Source organism: Acomys minous (genome assembly GCF_964271855.1).
Source record: "Acomys minous genome assembly, chromosome: 17".
In the NCBI taxonomy this organism is placed as follows: domain Eukaryota; kingdom Metazoa; phylum Chordata; class Mammalia; order Rodentia; family Muridae; genus Acomys; species Acomys minous.
Genome location: NC_140500.1, coordinates 12978503 through 12999298, shown reverse-complemented (window position 1 = coordinate 12999298; position 20796 = coordinate 12978503). Strand labels below are relative to the sequence as shown.

At 45.0% G+C, this 20796-nt stretch overlaps 2 protein-coding genes across 5 annotated transcripts; one reads left to right on the top strand and one right to left on the bottom strand.

The window, feature by feature from the left end:
• Window positions 1-1061: 1061 nt before the first annotated feature.
• On the top strand, window positions 1062-1600 carry H2AJ (H2A.J histone). Its single transcript, XM_084765417.1, is given in 2 exon segments — window positions 1062-1517; window positions 1520-1600. Coding segments are annotated over 2 exon segments (429 nt in total). The 5' UTR covers window positions 1062-1153; the 3' UTR covers window positions 1585-1600.
• A 4969-nt stretch (window positions 1601-6569) lies between these two features.
• Window positions 6570-19834, bottom strand: WBP11 (WW domain binding protein 11). Of its 4 annotated transcripts, none has more exons than XM_084765403.1 (12): window positions 19532-19834; window positions 17650-17734; window positions 17118-17149; window positions 16017-16110; window positions 14956-15152; window positions 13876-14009; window positions 13494-13693; window positions 12835-13029; window positions 10480-10581; window positions 9512-9805; window positions 8835-9017; window positions 6570-7563 (listed from the first exon to the last, which is right to left on the bottom strand). In XM_084765403.1, the coding sequence occupies exons 2-12, from the start codon at window positions 17711-17713 to the stop codon at window positions 7130-7132; spliced, it is 1929 nt and encodes a 642-aa protein (XP_084621529.1). In that variant the 5' UTR covers window positions 17714-17734; window positions 19532-19834; the 3' UTR covers window positions 6570-7129. The 4 variants fall into 4 exon arrangements, with proteins under 4 accessions (XP_084621529.1, XP_084621528.1, XP_084621527.1 ...); XM_084765402.1 differs by having other exon boundaries at window positions 17650-17737; window positions 19532-19833; XM_084765401.1 differs by having other exon boundaries at window positions 17650-17765; window positions 19532-19831.
• Window positions 19835-20796: the final 962 nt, after the last annotated feature.

The window sequence follows — 20796 nt, the reverse complement described above, 5'->3', positions numbered from 1 at the left end:
TTCTCGAGTCTCTGTATCCTACTTTCAATCCCCACTCCCTCTTTCAGGTGAACCCTGATTTGATTTTTCCAGCGGGCTGGGACCCGACAGACAGCTCTTTAACAACCTCTTTGGAGGTGCGTGGCGGCTGTACACACCAAGCACTAGTCAGGCAGAGGCAGGCGGATCTCCGAGATCAAGGCCAGCGTGGTCTACAGAATGAGTTCAGCACAGCTAGGGCTAAGCAAGGAAGCCCTGTCTCAAAAGCAAAGAAACAAACAAACAAAAACCCACAAAGCCTCTTTTGCAGCCTGCTCTCCAGGTGGGTGTGATGTGCCCTGTACTACGCGGGTGGAATTCACCCAAAGGGGCTGTGGCGCTCTCCCTGGAGTCAGAAGTTACCGACTCAGATGTAGGACAAAAGCCATACACAGATCTTGCCTACCTCGGACACAACTGGAAACCCTAGTTTGCACTAATACTTCTTACTAGGAGATAAAAGCCCGCCTCTCCAGGATTTTTGTTTGTTTTGTTGTTTCAAGGTTAGTTTTGCTCTTAGTCCAGGCTCAATTCAAATTCTCCATCCTCCTGCATCAACTGGGATTATAAGCACTGAACACTATGCTATGCTTACCATAAATCTAAAATTATTTTATCGAGAGAAGGTCTCACTTCCTAGCTTGGTCTAGAACTCACAATGCTGCCCAGCCGGTCTTTGTATTTGCAACCCTCCCACTTAAGCTCCACCTCCGAGAGAGCTGGGATTATATTTGCATCACCAGGGATGGCTTTCCTTAACTCCCTTCTTTTATCGCCCTCCCTCCGTCTCCTTCCTCCCCGTCAGTGTAATCTGGATCTCAGAATAGCTAAAAACGACCTCAGGTTTCTGGCAATCCTTCTGCCTCGCCTACTCTAGTGCTGGGATTACAAAACAACCATTTTTCCTCCCTTTTCCTGGCAGCTAATTCCAGCAAAATTGAGAGTGCCTGCGCACTATGTAAATTAGGATTAGAAATCTGCGCTTTTGATTGGGGCGAATCTGGGAAGGCGGGCGCTCTGCTCGCGCGAGCTGATTGGGAGCGGCGGCTGATGTTTGGCGAGGCAGTTCCGGGGTGGCGTGCGGTATCCCGGAACTGAGCAGCCAGGTGTTGGAGCTCTAGGCGAGCGGTCGAGCATGTCCGGGCGAGGCAAGCAGGGCGGCAAGGTGCGCGCCAAGGCCAAGTCGCGTTCGTCGCGCGCGGGCCTGCAGTTCCCCGTGGGCCGCGTTCACCGGCTGCTGCGCAAGGGCAACTACGCGGAGCGCGTGGGCGCGGGGGCGCCCGTGTACCTGGCGGCGGTGTTGGAGTACCTGACGGCGGAGATCCTGGAGCTGGCGGGCAACGCGGCGCGCGACAACAAGAAGACGCGCATCATCCCGCGCCACCTGCAGCTGGCCATCCGCAACGACGAGGAGCTCAACAAGCTGCTGGGCCGCGTGACCATCGCGCAGGGTGGCGTCCTGCCCAACATCCAGGCGGTGCTGTTGCCCAAGAAGACGGAGAGCCAGAAAGTGAAGAGCAAGTGAACCCGACGGGTGCAGAGCCCGCCACAGTCTGCAGCCAATAAAATCGGTGAAAAGCGAGTAATGCGGAGAGCTGTGTAGTCACGGGACCCACGGGGTGCTGGGTGGGGACGCGTCCCGAGTGGGACGCGGGCCACCCCTGAGGCCATATGGGAGCCGGAGGGGCTCAGCAGTTGGGTTGGGAGCTCTCCCTTCCATCACGGTGGGTAGGAGAAGCTGAGCCAGTGCGGGGAGGCTACTCTGGAGGAGTAGTAGGAGAAAGGTTGAGCTACTTGGAAAAGACAAGAATTTAGGTTCCTTGGTGAGTGTTAGTAAATTTAAGGTAGTCTTAAGTTAATAGATGTTATGTAATCATGATCAGACTATATGCTGTCTTCACCTCGCACCCTTGTGTTCACTTAAAAAAAAAAGGAAGTAACTTGTACAATACGGAAGTGATCCATGAACTTTGCTCTCTGAACGGTGTTGCATAACATCTGGGCCCTCGATCTTAAGTAGTGTATTTGTTAAGCACCTTTTAAAATGATTTTCTATTGCTGCTCATGGTGGTGCACACCTGTCGTTCCTGCACTTGGCAGGTAGAGCCATTCGTGGCTACATAGTGAGTTCCAGGCCATTCCTGAGCTACATTAGACCCTATCTCAAAATATATGCATATTTTCCCCCCTCAAGTTTTAGCTTTATAAGAGCCTCTTCCCCGGCATTGTTTCTGGAAAGTGGCTTGATTTTATTTAAAACCAAACCTGACTTTTAGGGATAACGCTAGTAATTTTCCTGTAATCTAGGGTCCTGTTTTCCCATTAGCTGTAGAGTTGTGTGATGGCACGGTAAGGAAAAGAAAGGTCACTTGAGTTTCAACAGGGAATAACACACAAGGTCTCTGGAAATGCGATTCTTCCCTTCTTGGTTGTTCCATTAGATCCTCAGTAACCACCGTGATGACCACAGGATCCAGAAAAAACACCCCAGGGTGGGTTTAACTCTGGGTTCATTTTTTTTCTGGGAGTGAGAGTTGAAGTCTTTCTCTTCATTTGCAGTAGCTGGGCCGTTTCCCCTCAGGATTTATTTCATACCCAGTGTTGATTGGGTATCTATGCCATACTTAGTGCCTGAGAGGGTATGGCTGTGAGTGAGGCCAATTAGGTTGCTGCTATCCTGAAACCCACTTCTTTTTTTCATAGTTCCCGAAGACAGGAAAAAGGAAAAATAAATAATATATTACAAACCAACGTCTGCTTGTATTTTGTTCTCTGTTTGTTGGATATGCGAATTAGTTCGTGATCTTCTTGAAAGATGTACAAAGGTATTACACACACACACACACACACACACACACACACACACACACACACACACACACACCTCTGATAGAGAGGTGGGTTGTTGCTTCCTCTGCCACCCAAGGGGAACAGATTACTCCAGTGGCATTATGGGCAGCTGGCTTCAGGAGGTAAACTTCATAATACCTGCTTGGAGGACCATGTGTTAGCATTCGCTGCTTACACTGAAAAATGCCATCTCCTACAGGGGCCAAGGGTTTGCCCTTGTGACTTCAAGTATAGGGAAGCACGAGCAAGTAACATGTGGACCAAGATATCTACTCATCCCGTTGGGCACTGATGACACGAATGCATGTGACCACCCTGGGAGGCTTGGTGAACCAGTAAGTTTAACTGGGGTTCCTTATAAGGGCATAAGGCAATACTGGTGGCCTTGCCATTGAAGGAAAAAAAATAGCAGCTGTTTGTAGATCCTGGGGAGGGACCTAGTGAGCCCCTCCGTCAGTGACCATAATCTTGGAGTGAACTGTGGGGCCTTTTGCCCACCCAGGCCAAAGTGAGGAGGTTCTGACTTGTGCCCCTTACCTGAAGGTCATCACAGGTGCTGAGTTGACAAGGGGGTCCTTTGTTGTGCCTGGAGGAATTCCAGTGCTTGCCCACAGAGACTGACTCAGAACACTAAAACTCACTTTTTAGAAGCGAACAGAGTGATAGCACTTGGAGCCAACGTGTATGCAGTGACCCCTTTGTATCCATGAGTCCCACACTTACAGACTCAAACATCCCTAGTCTTCAAGTGCTGGTTTTGACATCTGAGTCTAATTTACTAAAGACATGAGGAATCTGAGATTACCAACATCACAGAGATATAAGGACAAATGTGACAAGGCTTAGCCCAGGTAGGCCTGGTACCGGAAGAGCAAGATAAACGAGATGCCTGAAAACAGCCTTCATTTCTACCCAGCCTTCACTATCATTGCCTCAGAAATACTTAGGATCCTTTCAAATGCTTCTGCCCTTCACCATGTCTGATGAGAAACAACTCTGCAGAATCAGTTCAGCCTGTAGTCCTATCAAGTTCCTGAGGTTAACTTAAAGGACCAGTGTTACAAGCATGAAACCATAAACGGACAGTGTAGGCATTTTGGGTATGGCCTGAAGTCAGCCTTTGATAGATTTACAGTGCTTGGTTCTATTTGTGGACACACTTTCCTGCAGAGAAAAAGCAGTTCAGTGGGGGAAGGGTGCAATAGGCTGGGATTTGTTTCCCCACAGAGCCAGTTTTGACTTCGGATCCCAGAGAACTGGTCTGTTCAGTTTTTGCATTTCTGGAATGAAAGGGTTTGGCCCATGCCATACTTGGCACTGACTGGCATGCCAAATGTGAACTCCACAAAGTCAGTAGTGGCAAGGCCAAATGCTAGCTATATAAGTTCTGTCCTAATTCTCTACTACTGAAATACCATGACCAAGGCAACTTAAAAAAAAAAGCATGTAACTAAGGCCTCGCTTACAGCTTCAGAGGGTGAGTCCATGGCCTCATAGGCAGGCATGGTGATGGCTCAGGAGCTGAGCGCTTCTATCTGATCCACAAACAAGGCAGAAAGGCTGGGCCTGGCATGGGCTTTTGAGGTTCAAACCGCACAGTGATATACTTAATCCTTCCTAGAAATATTCTTTGCCAACCAGAGACCAAGCATTTAAATTCTTGAGCCTAAGGGGGGCCATTGTCACTCAAACCACCTAAGGTTCAGAATGTTCCATAGTCACCTGGGTTGGAAATACTATTTCAAGCTCATTTTAAAACTATTAAGTGGGTTTTTGTTTTCTGTGGATTGAAGGGAGGCAGGAAGGACTGAAGGAAGCGCAAGAGACTAAGGAAGCTGAGGGAAGTGAGAAGACTTACGAGGCCCCTGTACACAACTGAGGTAGATGGGGAAGCTTGGTGAGGTAGCCTCCTGCATTTTAATGGCTTACAAACTTGACACAAGCTGGTGCCATCTGGGAAGAGGAACCTCAATTGAGAAAAATGTCTCCATCAGATTGGCCTGTAGGGGGTGTTATCTTGATTAATGGTTGATATGGAAGAGCCCAACCCAATGTGAACAGTAATAACCCCTATCAGGTCCTGGGAGGTATTTGGAAAGTAGCTGAAAGCCACTAAGCAGCACTCCTTCCATGGCGTCTGCTTCGGTTTCTGTCCCATTTCCTGCTTTGAGTTCCTGTTCTACCCGTCTCTTTACCATAGACTATGAGCTGCTTTTGGCCATGGTGTTTACCACAGCAACAGAAAGCAACATAGAGCACCCTCATCATGCTTGTGAGGAACCTGGATACACTCACTGGGTCACCAGGCTCAAGTGGGTGCAGCCCTTCCTTTGGTCTGCTGTTTCTATTTGGGTTGAGGAGAAACTGCGTTTCCTGAGGACACATCTCAGAGGTAAGGTGAATGAGGGCTCGATTTGTCCCATGTAGAAAGATGTTCAAAGACCCGATGTGGTGGTGTGAACCTGTATCTTCATCTAATCCACATGCCCAAGGAAAGCTGTGGATCTGCAGTGGTGACATAAGCAGGGTTGTGAAACCGCAATACTCATTATGATTGGGACAAGACATCAAATCAGCATCGCTGGCCTTACCCCCTCCTTTCCTGTAGATGGAATTGACATATTCAGTGTTAGGCTTTATGACGATTTTCAAATAAAACCAGCAATGCAAGTCAGGTGTGGTGGCGCACGCCTTTAATCCCAGCACTCGGGAGGCAGAGGCGGGTGGATCGCTGTGAGTTCAAGGCCAGCCTGGTCTACAAAGTAAGTCTAGGACAGCCAAGGCTAACACAGAGAAACCCTGTCTCGAAAAACCAAAACCAAACAAACCAAACAAAAAAACCCCCAAAAAACTAGCAATGCATTTGGAAATGTCACTAGTGAAAAGCTTCCTAAGCAGTAGCAGAAATCTCTCCAAGAAAGAACATAAACTCAATCATCAATAATAAAATAATCAGACTCAGACCAAATTCTGGAATGCAATTCTGTTTATGCAGAAATGCACCCACCATGCCAACTGGATAATGTAATTATTTCCTTTGTATTAAAATGATTGAATTCCCTTTTCTTAATCACACTAAAACCCCAAAGCAGTAAATGGACTAGTGCTTTGTCAGGCTTTGAGCCCGACACACAGACCCTCAGTTGCCTTTGTTACTGTGGTACAAACCGATGACCAGGGCAACTTATGGAACAGTGTATTTGGGCTAACGGTTACAGGAGAGTCCATGGTGGTGGGAAACATGGCAGCAGGGCAGCAATCTGAGAGCTCACAACTCTAAACCAAGCACAAAACAGAGAGCAAGTGGAAAAGGGGAGTCTTTTAAACTCTCAAACCCTGCCTCCAACAAAGGCAGACCCCAGCCTGCTCACACAGCGCCACCAACTGGACTGGGGCCCAAGTACACAGACCTCAGGTGTTCCCACTCAAAAGTACAAGCAGGGCTCTGAGTGAGCATTTTTTGGTGCTTCATCCAAGCAGTCAGGACACAGTGCTCACATCTCTCAATTTCTGGGAAGCCAATACAATCCAGAAGGAATTCTTTCTCTTTATCCCTTTACATGTCAAAGTTGCCTCTTACATTTCTAATAAAACCCATTCTCATCCTGCATGAGAAATGGCAGTTCCTGAGAACCAACACTATGAATGTGCTTCTGCCCATAAGCCAGGAAATGTTCACACATTACCACAAACACAGAAGGTATCATGGTATGGAACATTTTATTTCTCCATGAAACACTCAAAAGAGTTCAGCTCGTGGGAAATAACTTTAATCTGATAAGTGTACATTTTCTTCCCACCTATCTTGTTTTGAATTAGGAAATGACATTGTAATCCATTTCACTACAAGTAAAATATTACAAAAATATTTACAGGAAAATATTAAAAATAACTCAAACACAAAAATCAAGATGAAATATGAACCTTTCCCCTGCAGAAATCTCTACTCCAGTGCCCACAGCACCCGAGTCAAAACAAGTAACTAAGACTTCTCTGATAGTTTCCAAAACGCAGAGGGGAAGAAAGGGGAGGAGATGGCTGCGGTGATGGAGGGAGCAGGTGTCAGCAGCAGTGCTTCACATGGCGGTCTATTATACACAAACACCTGCAGCAGGGAATCTCAGCAAGGCAAACGTTAAGAGGTTCCTGGAACTGGACCCGGAAAACACCTGACAGTGGACGCTGCTCTTCCTAAGTTTAAACAGAGCCTCTTGTTCCACACAGCAGTGCTCTGAACAGAAGCCTGGCCCGGCGCGAGCCCTCACAGCAGCCCTTCCATCTCTTTCATAAACGCTTCATAAACATCGTCCTTAGTTTGTACTGAGACGGGAGCAGAAGGACCAGACCTGGGGGCTGCTTTGGCAACAGGCACAGCAGAGTCATCCTCTGACCTTCTTTGGGGAACAGCAGTAGCCCCCTTATTCTCCCGGCGCACTCTCAGTGCAGTGGGCACAAACCGTGTGACCTCGGCCTTGGGATTGGTGATCTGGGGCTTGGCACTGATGGTTGCTGTGGCTTTCTTCTCGATGGTAGCTGCACTTGCATCATCCGCCTTCGGTCGCTGAATGAGGCTGGGTGGGGCACTCAACACCCCTGGGTTGGGCAAGGGAGCTGGTGGGAACAGGCCAGGTGGGGCAGGGCCCAGAGGAGGCACCAAGGGTGGGCGCATCATGCCAGGACGAGGAGGAGGGATACCTACATGAAGAGGCAGAAAAATGAGTTACAGTAACTTATGACATTTAACTACCATGAAGGCTCTTTAAACAAGTTATTTACAGGAATTAAAATGAACTCATACAACCTGCTATGTGAAAGTCAGGAATATGTTCTGATAGAAACAGGATATTGTAAGTAACATTCACCTTTAGGCTGTATTACTGTACTCACCAGTTTCCTCTCTTCAAATACTGTCCTACTTGAAACACAGAACATTAAGTTGACAATAGCAACTGGTTTCAGACGTGATTTTCAATCTGGCCACTCCAGGATGCTACCCTGGCCACCTAGTGTGGCAGTGTGAAGGCCAAGGGTGGGGACGGTCCCCAAGCACTAGTTATTTAAGCGTCTAAGACTCCTACACCGTGGACAGGGAAGTCTTAGTTCTGCTCATTAACTAGAAATGGGCCCAGAGACTATGATCTGTCCTAGTAGAGTTTACCAACTTCTGACAGCTGCGACACATACATAGCCCACACCATACACATACATAGCCCACATCATACACATACATAGCCCACACCATACACATACATAGCCCACACCATACACATACATAGCCCACACCATACACATACATAGCCCACATCATACACATACATAGCCCACACCATACACATACATAGCCCACACCATACACATACATAGCCCACACCATACACATACATAGCCCACATCATACACATACATAGCCCACATCATACACATACATAGCCCACATCATACACATACATAGCCCACATCATACACATACATAGCCCACACCATACACATACATAGCCCACATCAGATTTTTAATTTCCTCAAAAGCCACTTTCAGAATGATTGCTGATTACCTAAACTCAGTTATTCCACATACCACCAAAACAAAGAAAAGCCTCAGGTGTTGTTTTAGAAAGAAATCCTCAGGTTAAAGTAGAACACTCAGTGTGGTAAACCAAAGCCTAGCCACCCAAAAGCCACGATGACATCTGCAGGTCTAACTTGGAACCTCCCATGTGATCTAAACTTGAAGTCGGTAATTCTGTAGACTCCAGGGTACAACTGTACCCACACCCAGCAAAACTCTCAGAGAATCTTCCCGGTGTTCACTGGCTTGCTGAAGCCCCAAGTGACGACTGGAAGAAAAAAAGTAAACGTCCACCCAAGAACACACTTCCATGGAGACCCACTGAGATTCCCTCGGGTGACAGTGCACCTTAGAGCACAACCACCAGGCCCAGCTTCTGCTAAGGAACTGAAAGCTTTACCTGGAGGTGCAGGAGGAGGTAGCCTAGGTGGGGGTCCTCGAGGAGGGGGGCCTGGGGGCAGACCCGGAGGTGGACCTGGGGGAGGGCCAGGAGGTCGGCCTGGTGGTGGTCCTGGAGGCAAAAGTCGTGGTAAAGGCCCTCGGATTCCTGGCATTCCAGGTGGTCTCAGGAATGGAGGAGCCCCTGAAAGGAGAAAAAATGTCAAACAAATAGTTATAGTATAAAAGAAACTCACATAATCATTTTATTCAGAAGTTAGGTCACTTTAAAAATACAATGAAAAGCACAGAAATAAAGTTCATTCAACAATATTTGAGCACTACAGAAACTGTATCTGATTTGTTATAGACTGTTCCATCACGTCCCAGCTCTAATACATGAGATGGTATTAACTGATATCAATGCAGAGCTGGACAACTCTGTCACACAATTATGTTCAAGCATGCCAGCTTACATAATGAGAAATAAAGACAAAAGGAGGCGACTGTCAGAACACTGAGCTACCACAGTGCTCACAGAACAGAACCTTTCCTTCACCCTGAAAGAATTGTTGATGCTTAGAAATAACATCAGGAGGCACCAGGAATCATTAGTGCTGATGACACACGATAGTCTGCGGAATGTTCACTGTGGCTTCACTGCAACAAAACACTTACTTCCCACTCTAGGTGGCATACCTGGAGGTGGCCCTGGAGGAAGGCCTGTAGGTGGTCCAGGAGGCCGTAAGGGTGGGGCAGGTGGTGGCCCAAGAGGCGGCGGTCCTGGCATGGGAGGTGCTTGTATCTGAGAAGGAGGAACAGACTGTGGAGGAGCCTGCTGCTGTGAAGAGGCAGCAGATGCACCATCGGGGTGAGAATCCTCTTTATGCTGCTTTTGAGACTGTTTCTCTGCTTCAGAGTCATCAGAGTCGTCTTCCTCCTCCTCCTCTGAAAATTCCTCCACTTCCCGTCCTTCCTCAGGGATTTCCTGACCTGAAAAAGAATTGTGAAGTAGGTGACTTGTGTTTTACAGCTTGGAGAACAGAGAATACACTGTAGTGTGGAGGCGCACGCTTTTAATCCCAGCATTGGGAACGTAGGAGCAGGCTGCTCTCTGACTTCAGGTCTACAGTGAGCTCCAGGACGGCCAGGGCTACAGACAGATCCTGTCTCCCCAAACCAAATATATACATGAAAACAAGAAAATTTATTCTTAAAAGCCAACCATCTGTTGGTTGTTAAAAAAAGACCAAGAAGTCTTTTTTCTAACTAAATACACAACAATCAAGTAGCTCTCTGTTCGCCTGTAACTAGTACACCGTGTAATGAGCCCCGGCTGTAAGAACAACAGACCTGGAATTAAATGGCCTTCAGGGCAGGCAAGAGGGTTGGCAATGAGCCTGACAACCAGAGCTCAACTCACAGGACCCATCGGTAGCAGCAGAAAACCAGGCTCCTAACAAGCTGTCCTCCACACACCTGCCCCTCACTAGTCATTTCCACAGCATACTACTAGCAGCGAAACTCTGCCTACCAAATAGCTCCGCATCTTAAGTGCTCTAGACTACAGACTCCTGGTGTCCTGGGGCTGCTGAATAGAAATGGAAGGATGTGTGCTAAGCAAGTGGCACAGGGAAATGCTAGACGCATTCCACCTGGCTCCTCACCTGCCATTCGAAGCATCATGGCTTGAAGAGGCGTCAGCTCCTTCATGTTCTTCTTCTTCTTCCTCGATTTTCCAGGCATATCAGCGAATCGGACACTCAGACCTACACAGTTGAGAAAGGAAAGAAATGGGCAGAGTCATCAAAATTCTGTAAAAATGTTCACTAAAAGCAGACGCTATAAATACCATATATGACCATAATTCATTACATGAGACATACTAAAGCTAATCAATGTTGTGTTAATTGGTGACGATATAGTACTGTGATTTAAGATTCACAAATTTTGAAACTGTTAAAATACTTAAAAAACATACAAATTGAATTAGATAATACAATTTTAAGCCCAAAACATAAAAGATCAAACAGTAAAGATGTCTTAAAGCAATGGTTTTCTTTAGCAATCCAGCCAAACATTATGTCACAGGAAAGACTAAACCTGTTCATGAAGTCAGTGTTATCACTAAGCCATGTCTAACCTATTAAGCAACAAAACTATAAGAAGACTGAGGGAATGCATCATAAGCATGCACAGTGCACCAAAAGTACAAGACACAGTAGCACCAGAAATTAGTAATGTAATTACGACAGGATACCTGAAAGATGGGGAAAATCTTAGTAATATCCAACAGGTGCTTCGAGATTATGACCACACCCCAACACCACTACCTCCACCACAAACATCTCTTAATAACCTAGAAATCAAATTACCCCGACAGAGATGTCCAATTGAACACTGTCGGATACTATACTTCTTCTGACTTGGTGTCGGAGGTCCTAGGAAACACTTAAGGGACTATGTGGGCCAAGCTTTAGCTTATCTTGCAGTTTTAGGGCCCAGAAAAGCGGCTTGAATATGGTAAAAACAGTTAAGTATTAGGTGAAGAAAGAGACTATGTAGTCTTACAGGGAAACAGCCCGTGGAACGAATCCTCTCTCCTTTCTAAGACCAGCCCCTACTTAAGAGCTCTTCTATAATTTTACATTGTCAGGCTTGTTCTAGCACTAATTTGTGATTCATTTTTGAAAGCCCTATCAATTGTAATCATGATTAGGAAACACTAGGAAAGGACTAGAGATGGCTCAATGGTTAAGAGCACTTGTGCAATCACAGGGGACCTGGAAAATCCAGCTCCCAGAGATCTGATGTCATTTTCTGGCCTCTCAGATATACTTACCTGCACACCCACGTACAGACAGACTGACAGACACACAATTTAAAAAAACCAACAACCCCCCCCACTAGGATAAGCATTTGCTAAATTTATAAATACATAGCATGTAGATAGCACATTGGAGATCACAGCAACAGTCTCCAAAAGAGCTACTGGGGCTTGACAGGCCAGCATGCGCTTGCACTGCTTAGTACCTAAAACACAAGGCTTAACATTTTCTTGACAAAACAGAACACTCTGTTTGCATTATACTGGGGACACAGTGCATAGGACGTATTTAGCCTCCACCAAGTCTTCGGTTTTCTCCTCAGTAAAACACACACACACACACACACACAATCTTTCTGAAAGGCGCTTCATAGCTGACACACGAATGGCTTGCTTACATGCAGTCTAAGTTTGCTCAACAGTGCCAAGACTAGGCACCAAGGCTAGTAAGCGTTTTTTAAAAGAAAAAAAAAAAAGGTGCATGATTCTGAACTACAAATATACCTGAGTTACAATTATGACCCTGGCTGGTATGACACCATGAACACAGAGAACCCCAAAGGCTGCCAGTGTAGACCTTTAAACACGTTTACTTAAGAACACGCTATTGACCTGCCTTCCCACTGCATGTTTATGGCAGCAGATGCTCACAACTGCACGGTGCTCAATTCTATTTCTGCTTCAAATTGGAACTTCTTGTATATACTTTAAAAAAAATTTACATGTACCATTTCCCCACAAACATCTGGAAAAATAATGTGTAAAAACCTTTCAAATGATTGAGACAAAATGGCCAGTAGGTGGCTTACATTTGTTACTCCAGAACTTGGGTGAAACAGGCGGAGGTTTGTCACAAGTTGGTGACATCTGCCTCAAAAACAAACCCAAACAAACTGCAATTAACAGCTGGTTCTGAGGTGGTGAGCTGTCTCAGGAGGTAACGGCACTTGCCACCAAACCTAACTACCCAAGCTGAATTCCCAGGACACACAGTAGATTCAGAGAACTGTGACCTGCACATATATGCTCTAGCATGCATGTCCATGCACACTCATACATGCACAAAATAAATGTAGTAATGATGATGATGATAAAACCACGTAGATACCAACTCAAATGAAAAAGAAGCTTGCCATGACTGCGTCGGGCTTAGCTGTGGGCTCATCTGCACCACGACACACTAACCCGCACACACCTGACTTCTTCTCCTCAGGGTTGTCTCGCTCACTGTCGTCACGGTGCCCAAACTCATCCCCCTCACTGTCTGCATCAGATCTGTCAGTGTCACTCTCCTCGGTACTGTCTTCATGCTTCTCCTGGTCCATGTCCTCAGGATAGCCATCGTCTTCACTGGTGCTGGACACGTCATCGTCATGACCCCGCTGAGCTGCTGACAGAAAGGGAACAAGGATGGCTGGTCCTTCCAGTACCCAAAATACAAACACAGGCCATTTCTAACTCAACATAACTTATAAAAGTATTCTGTGTGCAGTGCTGGCTGTATGTACTATGAGGATAATTTCACTGGGTGGTAGTTTGAAACACTTTCCTTTTCTTGTAAGAAGTCCAAAGATTGTATCAGAAACAATTACATGTAAAGTCCAGTGCACAAGCACTGATTCTAGTCAGCTGATGCTAAAGCTGGAAGAGCTAGCCATGTCTTAGGGGAGTCGTAGTGACAGCTCTCTATGAGCAAGGTGCTTTCCTCAGGCCGATCTGATGCACTATCCATGGGGACACTCAAGAGGAAGTACACTTATCTCTTATGCTCTTGGGGTGGTGAACATGTTAAATATGACCAACACAGAAACAACACTGAGGAGGACATGAGTGAAAATCCTTGCCCCTTCATACCAAGTTCTGGACTATACAACATGTCTTCATCTCGCCTCCGAGGGGGAAGATCTAGAGCAAAGCCCACTTTTCGGCCATACATTTGCAGAACTTGAGGAGGCGGTGGGCCAGGTGGAGGGCCCGGTGGTTTTCTGCCAGGCGGCAAACGTGGAACACCATGTCCGAGGAGAGGAAGGATGGAAACTGCTCGAGCTGGAGGCCTGTAAAGGGAACCTGGTGGTGTTACACGTCCTACAGCAGCGGTAAGAACATTTAATTCCCCTTACACCACTGTGGTTACAGCTCTCATGCTACATGTAATCACACCACAGCACTTGACGTTCCTCCCTGTACTAGCAGTGCCTTCAGTCCAGCGCTGCCATCATAAAGCACCCTTACTCACCCATATGCCGAGGTTTTCTTAAGGATGGAGGGTGGCTGGGCACCAGGAAGTGGAATGTCCTGGATCAAGATGTTGGAAGGAGCGTGCGGCATGTCTGGCAAGGGGATGCTCTCTACTTCTACATGCTGAGCATTCTGAAACACAGAAACCCAGCAGCATGGCACTGATTCAAACTCAACCCCAAGAACTGCAATCCTCTGAACTTGCTTTTTAACTGACACTAAGATCATGAAAAGTGGTTGAAAACCTCAAGCCAACACTTCCAAATTAAAAGAAATCTATCATTTTCTTCTTAAAGAACCCAAATACAGTTTATCCTATAATCAGCCGATTCTTTCTATGATTTGAAACAGTTGCAATTTTAAAGAAATCCAACTGTTCACAGGAGTAGGAGGCCTATTCTAAGATCCTGGATGGTAATACACAAACTACATAGTCTCTAAAATGCATCCGCCTTTCCTGGAATTCTGTCCTGTGCTGTTGGAAACACAGCATCTACTTTACAAGAACCGTTCCGTTTTGAGTTTTTTTACTTTCTGCCACGGTAAAGGAAAACTGACTATAAAAAGCTCATCCAAGTGGACATACCCACGCCTTCCTTCTCAATCAACTCCCACCTTGCAAGGCAGTCAGTGTTAACAGATCAGGTTTTGCCTGTTTTGGAAGTGTATAACCATGGAACAGTAACCATGAGAGATGCAACACTGGTGCAAGCCTCATGTATGCTTTTTAACAGACAGTCTCCAATGCCAGGCAAGAGTTAAAGGCATGCACCACCATGCCTGGCTCACACGCTTCCTAATTTTTATCATGTTCTGTTTCTGTTGTCAAAAGATTATTCTAAAAATAAAAAAATTCTGAGTAGCATTTTCTCATAAAGATACATTAATCTGATTATCTGTGGTCCTGGTAAGGGATATGTGGGCTGTTTTACTCCAAGTACCAAGAACCAAATCTGCTAGAGTATATGGTGCACACTTAATTTTAAAAGCAACTGCAAAGAAGAGGTTTAGAATGCTCAATTCCCACTAACTTTAAGAGCGACTGTACTACATCCTGGTCCCCTCCAGAGCAGCTTACCTTGACGGCATCAAAGTACTGGCTCAGCTGAGCGCGCTTCTGCTCGTACTCTACTTCTAGCTTTCGCAATTCTTTGTAAATATCTGGATTTTCTTTTTCATAAAGCCGTAGAATTCGTTCAAAAGTTTCCCGCAGCTTTTTACGCTTGTCTTTTAGTACTTTCTCATTTAATTGTGGCTGTTGCACTGGGTTAAACTCTGGGGAAAAAGCAGATTATAGACCTGTAAAGTGAAGAGCTGCCTCATCCACAAAATCTTCCCTCATAAGTAGACCCAAATACACCATTTCATTTTTGAGTCTTAAGGCGGCTAGACTCCCAGTCCTGCCCAATTGTAGCCCCCAGAGCCTTTGCAGAACCAACCTACAAACTAGTGCTGCATCCCCTGAGCTGCCCCCAAGTCCCACTGTCATGCTGACATAGCCAGAGCTTATCTCCTAGCCTCCACTAACTGCACATACCCTTCACTCTCCATCACGAGCTATTCACAGATCGTTCTCAGATTTCTGGGTGTTCTCCTGGAGGCAGCTTTATTTTAGAGGCATCTTGATTATGGAAGCCAGGGTATACTTTTCTATTTTAATTAGTTTGGAACTAGGGCCCTGGTGATTAGGGTTCTTTCTCCTTTTTCTTGAAGCACTAGCTGAAATGAATTCTTCCCCAATCTTCCTATTAACTTGATTTACTCAAATCTAGAAGATACATTATTGATATAGTATTCCTAGTAACTAAGAATTCTTGAATGCATGCCTTTTCTCATTCCACTTGTAACTGTAAAGGGAAAATACAGTTAAATCTGAGCAATTAATAAGTGAGCTGAGCAGACTAGGTTTTTATTACCTAATAACAGGAGTTAGCTCCAACTACATGATGGCGCCCCTCTGCTGGGATATGGGATCTCCAGCCTGCAATAGATCTATCTCTTGACTTTGTTTCCACAGCATTAAAACAAAACACAGGGGCTCTAATGGCAGCAGGTGTGGTGCTTTAAGCCTGTGCTGCTTGCTTTTGTGCACAACAGACGATTACAGCTGCCAAGTCTGGCCCTTCCACATGCTCTCACCCATTTCATCCAGTTTCTCCATGTCCCGGATAATCTGTTTGGGATCTTTCATCTTTAGCACCGCAGCTCGTACCATCATGCGCTGTTTTTTGTTCTTAGAAAGCAAAAGAGAAAACGACTGAGAAGCTGGGCAGTCAGGACATTTTTACTTCAATTTGCCTCAAGAGTCTAAGAATAATTTCAAAATTTCCCTTTGTTTCAGACACAGCTATGAGATTTCTTATTGTCAACAATGTTTGGACTTTAGTACAAAATCATGCGCTTTTTTAAGAGCTGTATTTTGTAGTTGAATAGTTGTTAGCAACTATTCAAAAGAAAAACTTGCTTAAAAACAAAACAAACAGAAAACGCCCGAGGGCTGCACTTAAATTTAAAAATATTATGCTGGATATGGAAAAATTTTTAAAGATTTAAAACAAGAACATACCAACAGATTACTGAAAGCCCCTGTAAAGAGTGATGCCAAATGCTCACTCCTTTAAGGACTCTGCCAAAACTCACACAAAGATACCCGGCAACACATTTATTGGCATTCACTCAGTAGCTTTTAACAAGGCAGTTACATTTTGATAAGTAGTAAAAACAATGACTTTCTCAAGATAGAGATGCTCTTGACTCCAATCTCTGCATACCAATTACAGGCATGTGGGCCACATTCAGCTTAAGAATTATTTCCAAAAGCCATTTTAAAATATAGTTTTATTTATGGGTGTGTGTGGCTGTGTGGGCATGTGTAGATAGCTTCTTGTGTAGATCAGAAGAGGGTGCTGGATTCCTGAGAGGAGGTGAGTTACAGCTTGGTTGTGAGTCACCCAACTTGGATGCTGAGAATAGAACACAGATCATCTGCAAGAGCAGTATGTGCTGCTAACCTCAGGACCACCACTCCAGCCCCCAAAGCATTTCGTAGCTTCTGAGGAAAGAGAATCGAATAAACCAATGTCATACAAGCCATCATGAACCAAATCTCCGTCATGTCAGTTTTTAAGCAAGTCAATTTGCTGGCTTTCTTTAGCTGCATAATGCATCTTTCCTGGCATATACTTTGAAATGTTACTTTGAAATCCACAAAGTTCACACAGAATGCTTCTCAATTCATACCTTTTTCAGTTCTCTTTTCCGGGCTTCCTTTCCTAAGGAGAGATGAAGAGATGATCTAACTTACATCTTTAATATTAACATTACTGTAAGACAATATACATGATTCTTCTGCAGCATTTCTATGCAGCGCATAGCTATGTAACAGCATTGGTAGCTCTGACCCACTCTACATTGTATACTTCTAACCCTCACAATCCAAAATGTCAAAATGTTTTGTTTTCAGAGAAATAACTGAACCATAAGAAGAAAGAAAAAGATGTTCTCAAATACCATTCAAACACTTAGAAGCACATTTGTTTAAAAAGACTTAAGCCAATTTTATCCAGCAAGCCAATCAAGTTTGAGAAAAGAAACATGTTTTTAATTGATTTACATTCTCAACATTTTAACTATGTGAATTAATTTTAATCATAGAATTATACACGACTTTACACAACTCAGTCCTACCACTGCTGAACTTGCTTAAAGCACAATGAAATACTCTGCAGTTTTTAACTCTTCTACCTCATCACCCCACACTGGTGGCACTTACGCGCTTGGTCTGTGGGGTTCATAAACTTCCCACTCTTGGTGGAGGATGTTGATCTCCGTCCCATGTTGACAGTTGATGTGATTCACTTCTTCATCAAATAAAAAAAAAAAAAGAAGCTGGAATTAAAAAAAACAAAAACACACAACTCAGTTTTTCTGTATATGTAAATGTCTTAAGAATTTCCAATAATTTCTGGAAAGAAATCTCTCTTTGGCTATAAATTTTATAAGAGCTTGCTTTTTAATTTTGAATGAATCATCCAAGAAATGTCATTACCTTTCTTGACCACAAAAAAGTCAGCATCTCTATTAGTCAAGGCAATGAGAGTATCAGTAAATACTCATCAATTTAACACTTTCCTATGGATTATATAGCATTGTCAACTGAAAAAAATCCACTAAATACTCATCAAATTAACACTTTCCTATGGATTATATAGCATTGTCAACTGAAAAAAAATCAACTAGCAGTTTGCACTTACAATACCATCCCATCCCTTGGGATATGGACCGAGCCTTCTGAGACTATCAAAACAAAACAAAACCCATTTAGAGAATGTGCTAAAAATGATACAAACCAAGTCATTAGTCTTCCCTTTACACATGAGGTGAAATAAAACAGGAGAGGGGACAATGGATCTGGGTTCAAAGACAACTATATGCTCTTTACTTTTCTCCTTGGCATGTGTTCTGTTCATTCAACACCCCAGAGATGGCAAAAAATAATTACTTCAAACATATTTAACTTAGATTTAATATCAAGTCAAATAGGATTCATGACTCTCAAGTAAATTAAAAAAAATGAAGTATTAGGAGAACTCCCAAACTAATATTGAGATACATATTTTTCTTACTAGTAATATGACTCGTGGTTTATAGATTTTAAGGCAAAGCTTTTATTAGCACCACGTCTTTCGTTTCTATTTCAAATGAATGAAAATTAACTTAGAACACTTTCCAATAATAAATACGTAACAAATGTTCACCGTGCAAGTGTGTGACATTTGGTTCAAGGTTACCTCTCTTATTGCTCCCCTTTCTGCATTAAATAAATCTTTAAAGGTTGGCAGAGGGAAGATCCCGAGGTCAACTGTAATTCCCCTGGCTCCTTTGTTAGGTCTTTGTAGGTTATTTTAGTTAACGTTTCTTTCCTTAAGTGTTCAACTGCTGGGCTACTTGCTATTTCCCAGCTGGTTCTAAACTGTTCAGTGGCGACTGTTTCACTATCACAAAACAGAAGGGACAGCAGTTTGGGAGGATTTTATATATATACACACATACAGAAACCAGAAAAAGGCATGGATACAAGCTTTTATATGTTTAAACGTATCTTTTAGTTTTTTTTCCCTTTCTAAGTAGCCTTAGGCTCACGTTTGGACCGAGCCCCCTCCCCGCGCCCTTTCCACAACTAAAAACACAATCAGCTACGTGCCACCGAGATCTTTTTTAAAAATTATTATTACATGACCATACTGCCTTCGTCTACAAATGCGACTCTCCTAAAAAGCAGAAGCAGTCGGGAGAGAACAGGTCGAAATCCGTGGGAACCCAGACGGCACAAGCGCAACCCGATCGGTCCCAGTCCACCGAAGGAGGCCTCAACCGCAACCGCCGAAACCATAGCGACGGTTGATACCGACTCGAGCTGCTTAGACCTCGACCCCCGGCCCCCGCGCTCAGGAAGCGGCCTACCCCACCGGGCGGACTCTGCTGAGGACCCTTCGGACGCTGCGCCACGCCGGGCCCCGGAGCCCTCAGACCCGCGGCTCCCGCGACCCCGGCCCAGCCGGGGAAGCGCGGCCCCTGGGCCCGGTGTTTGAGGCAGCTGCGCAGGCCCCGGGGAAGGTCGCGGGAAACGGAGCACTCAGACCGCGCACACTCACGCGACTGCGGGTGTCCCAGAACGGCGAGGACGGCGAGGACGGCGAGCAGGCGGTCCCAGCGTACTCTCTGCGAAGAGGCCTTCACCTCTGCCTCCGGGTCAACCACTCAGCCACCGCCATCTTGAAACCTCGCGCCCCTCCGCCATCCTGACGTCACTTCCTGTCCCCGCGGCCGGTGAGCTCACCGAGGTGCCGGGTCCAGGGAACCATAGAGAGGCAACAACAACGTCAGGGCCAGAGTTGCTTCCGCTCTATTCCAATATCCGATTGGATAATTGTCGGCTGAGAGCCCGCCCCATTCCGAAGCATTGTAGATTGACATTGATATAGCCCAATAAGAACAAAAATCAGGAAGCTGCTATTTGATTGGTCGATTTCTTTACCTCGGAATTCTGACGTATTTCTAGAAGCTCCTTCTGTTTAGACGTCAGGTAGCGCTACATCCACACTCCTGACTCGTGTGTTGATTCGGCCCCGTGTGGATGTGTTAGTTTAGGGTGTAAATGGATGCTGCCCTTCTGGTGTGTTTCCATTTGAAAGCAAGTTCTCGAATAACACTGGGCGCCAAGTTTAAAGTGCTCAGCAAACGTCAGCCCTTTGGATGCCTGGTGCACCTGGAAATTCAGTAGTGACTCCTAAACACACAACATGTGTAGAGATGAACAAGTCGGTGCCTGGGCCAGACTCACAAATCTACACGAAAAAGTGTATTTTAAAAGACCAACAGGATACATCTTTTAGATTTTCCAGAGAAGTTGCTACATAGCTAACTCTCCGTTCCGACTGATCTTTTCAACAGCCCAAACTCCTTTATGATGTCATTACAGATTCTCAGACTTTCCTCTTCCCTTCCCTTCCCTTCTACACCCCTGTTCCTCAAGACCCCTCCCTAACCCTTTCCCCATAAAGGTAAGCATTTTAAATGAAATTTTCACATAGCTCATGCTTGGTTATTTTTGAACTTAATCTCAGCATCCTTTATAGAAAAAGATCATAAGGGATGGAGGTGTATATAAATGTTTAGAATGTATATACATGTGTCTCTAACAGTGTAACGTCAGCCAAGAACAGCTTTCTTGTAGTAGAAAAAAAATTTACATTTTGAGATAGGATCCCAATAAAGCCCCGACTTGCCTTTTCAATCAGTAGACCAGGCTGGCCTCCATCGTCCCATCCTTCTGTTTCATTGTTTTAATTGATGGGAATACAGCCCTGTGCCATGATGCTTCTCTTATCAAATTCTTGTTTTGAATACTCTTTTGTGT

What these genes read in the sequence shown, in the direction of transcription:
- WBP11 (XM_084765403.1), bottom strand. Translation starts at nt 17,713, where the DNA reads ATGGGACGGAGATCAACATCCTCCACCAAGAGTGGGAAGTTTATGAAC. An exon ending in CCCTGAGGAGAAGAAGTCAG is followed by an intron (nt 10,582 to 12,834) that starts GTGTGTGCGGGT and finishes TCAACTGTGTAG; the next exon opens with GTCTGAGTGTCCGATTCGCT. An exon ending in ACCTCCTCCTGCACCTCCAG is followed by an intron (nt 7,564 to 8,834) that starts GTAAAGCTTTCA and finishes CTCTTCATGTAG; the next exon opens with GTATCCCTCCTCCTCGTCCT.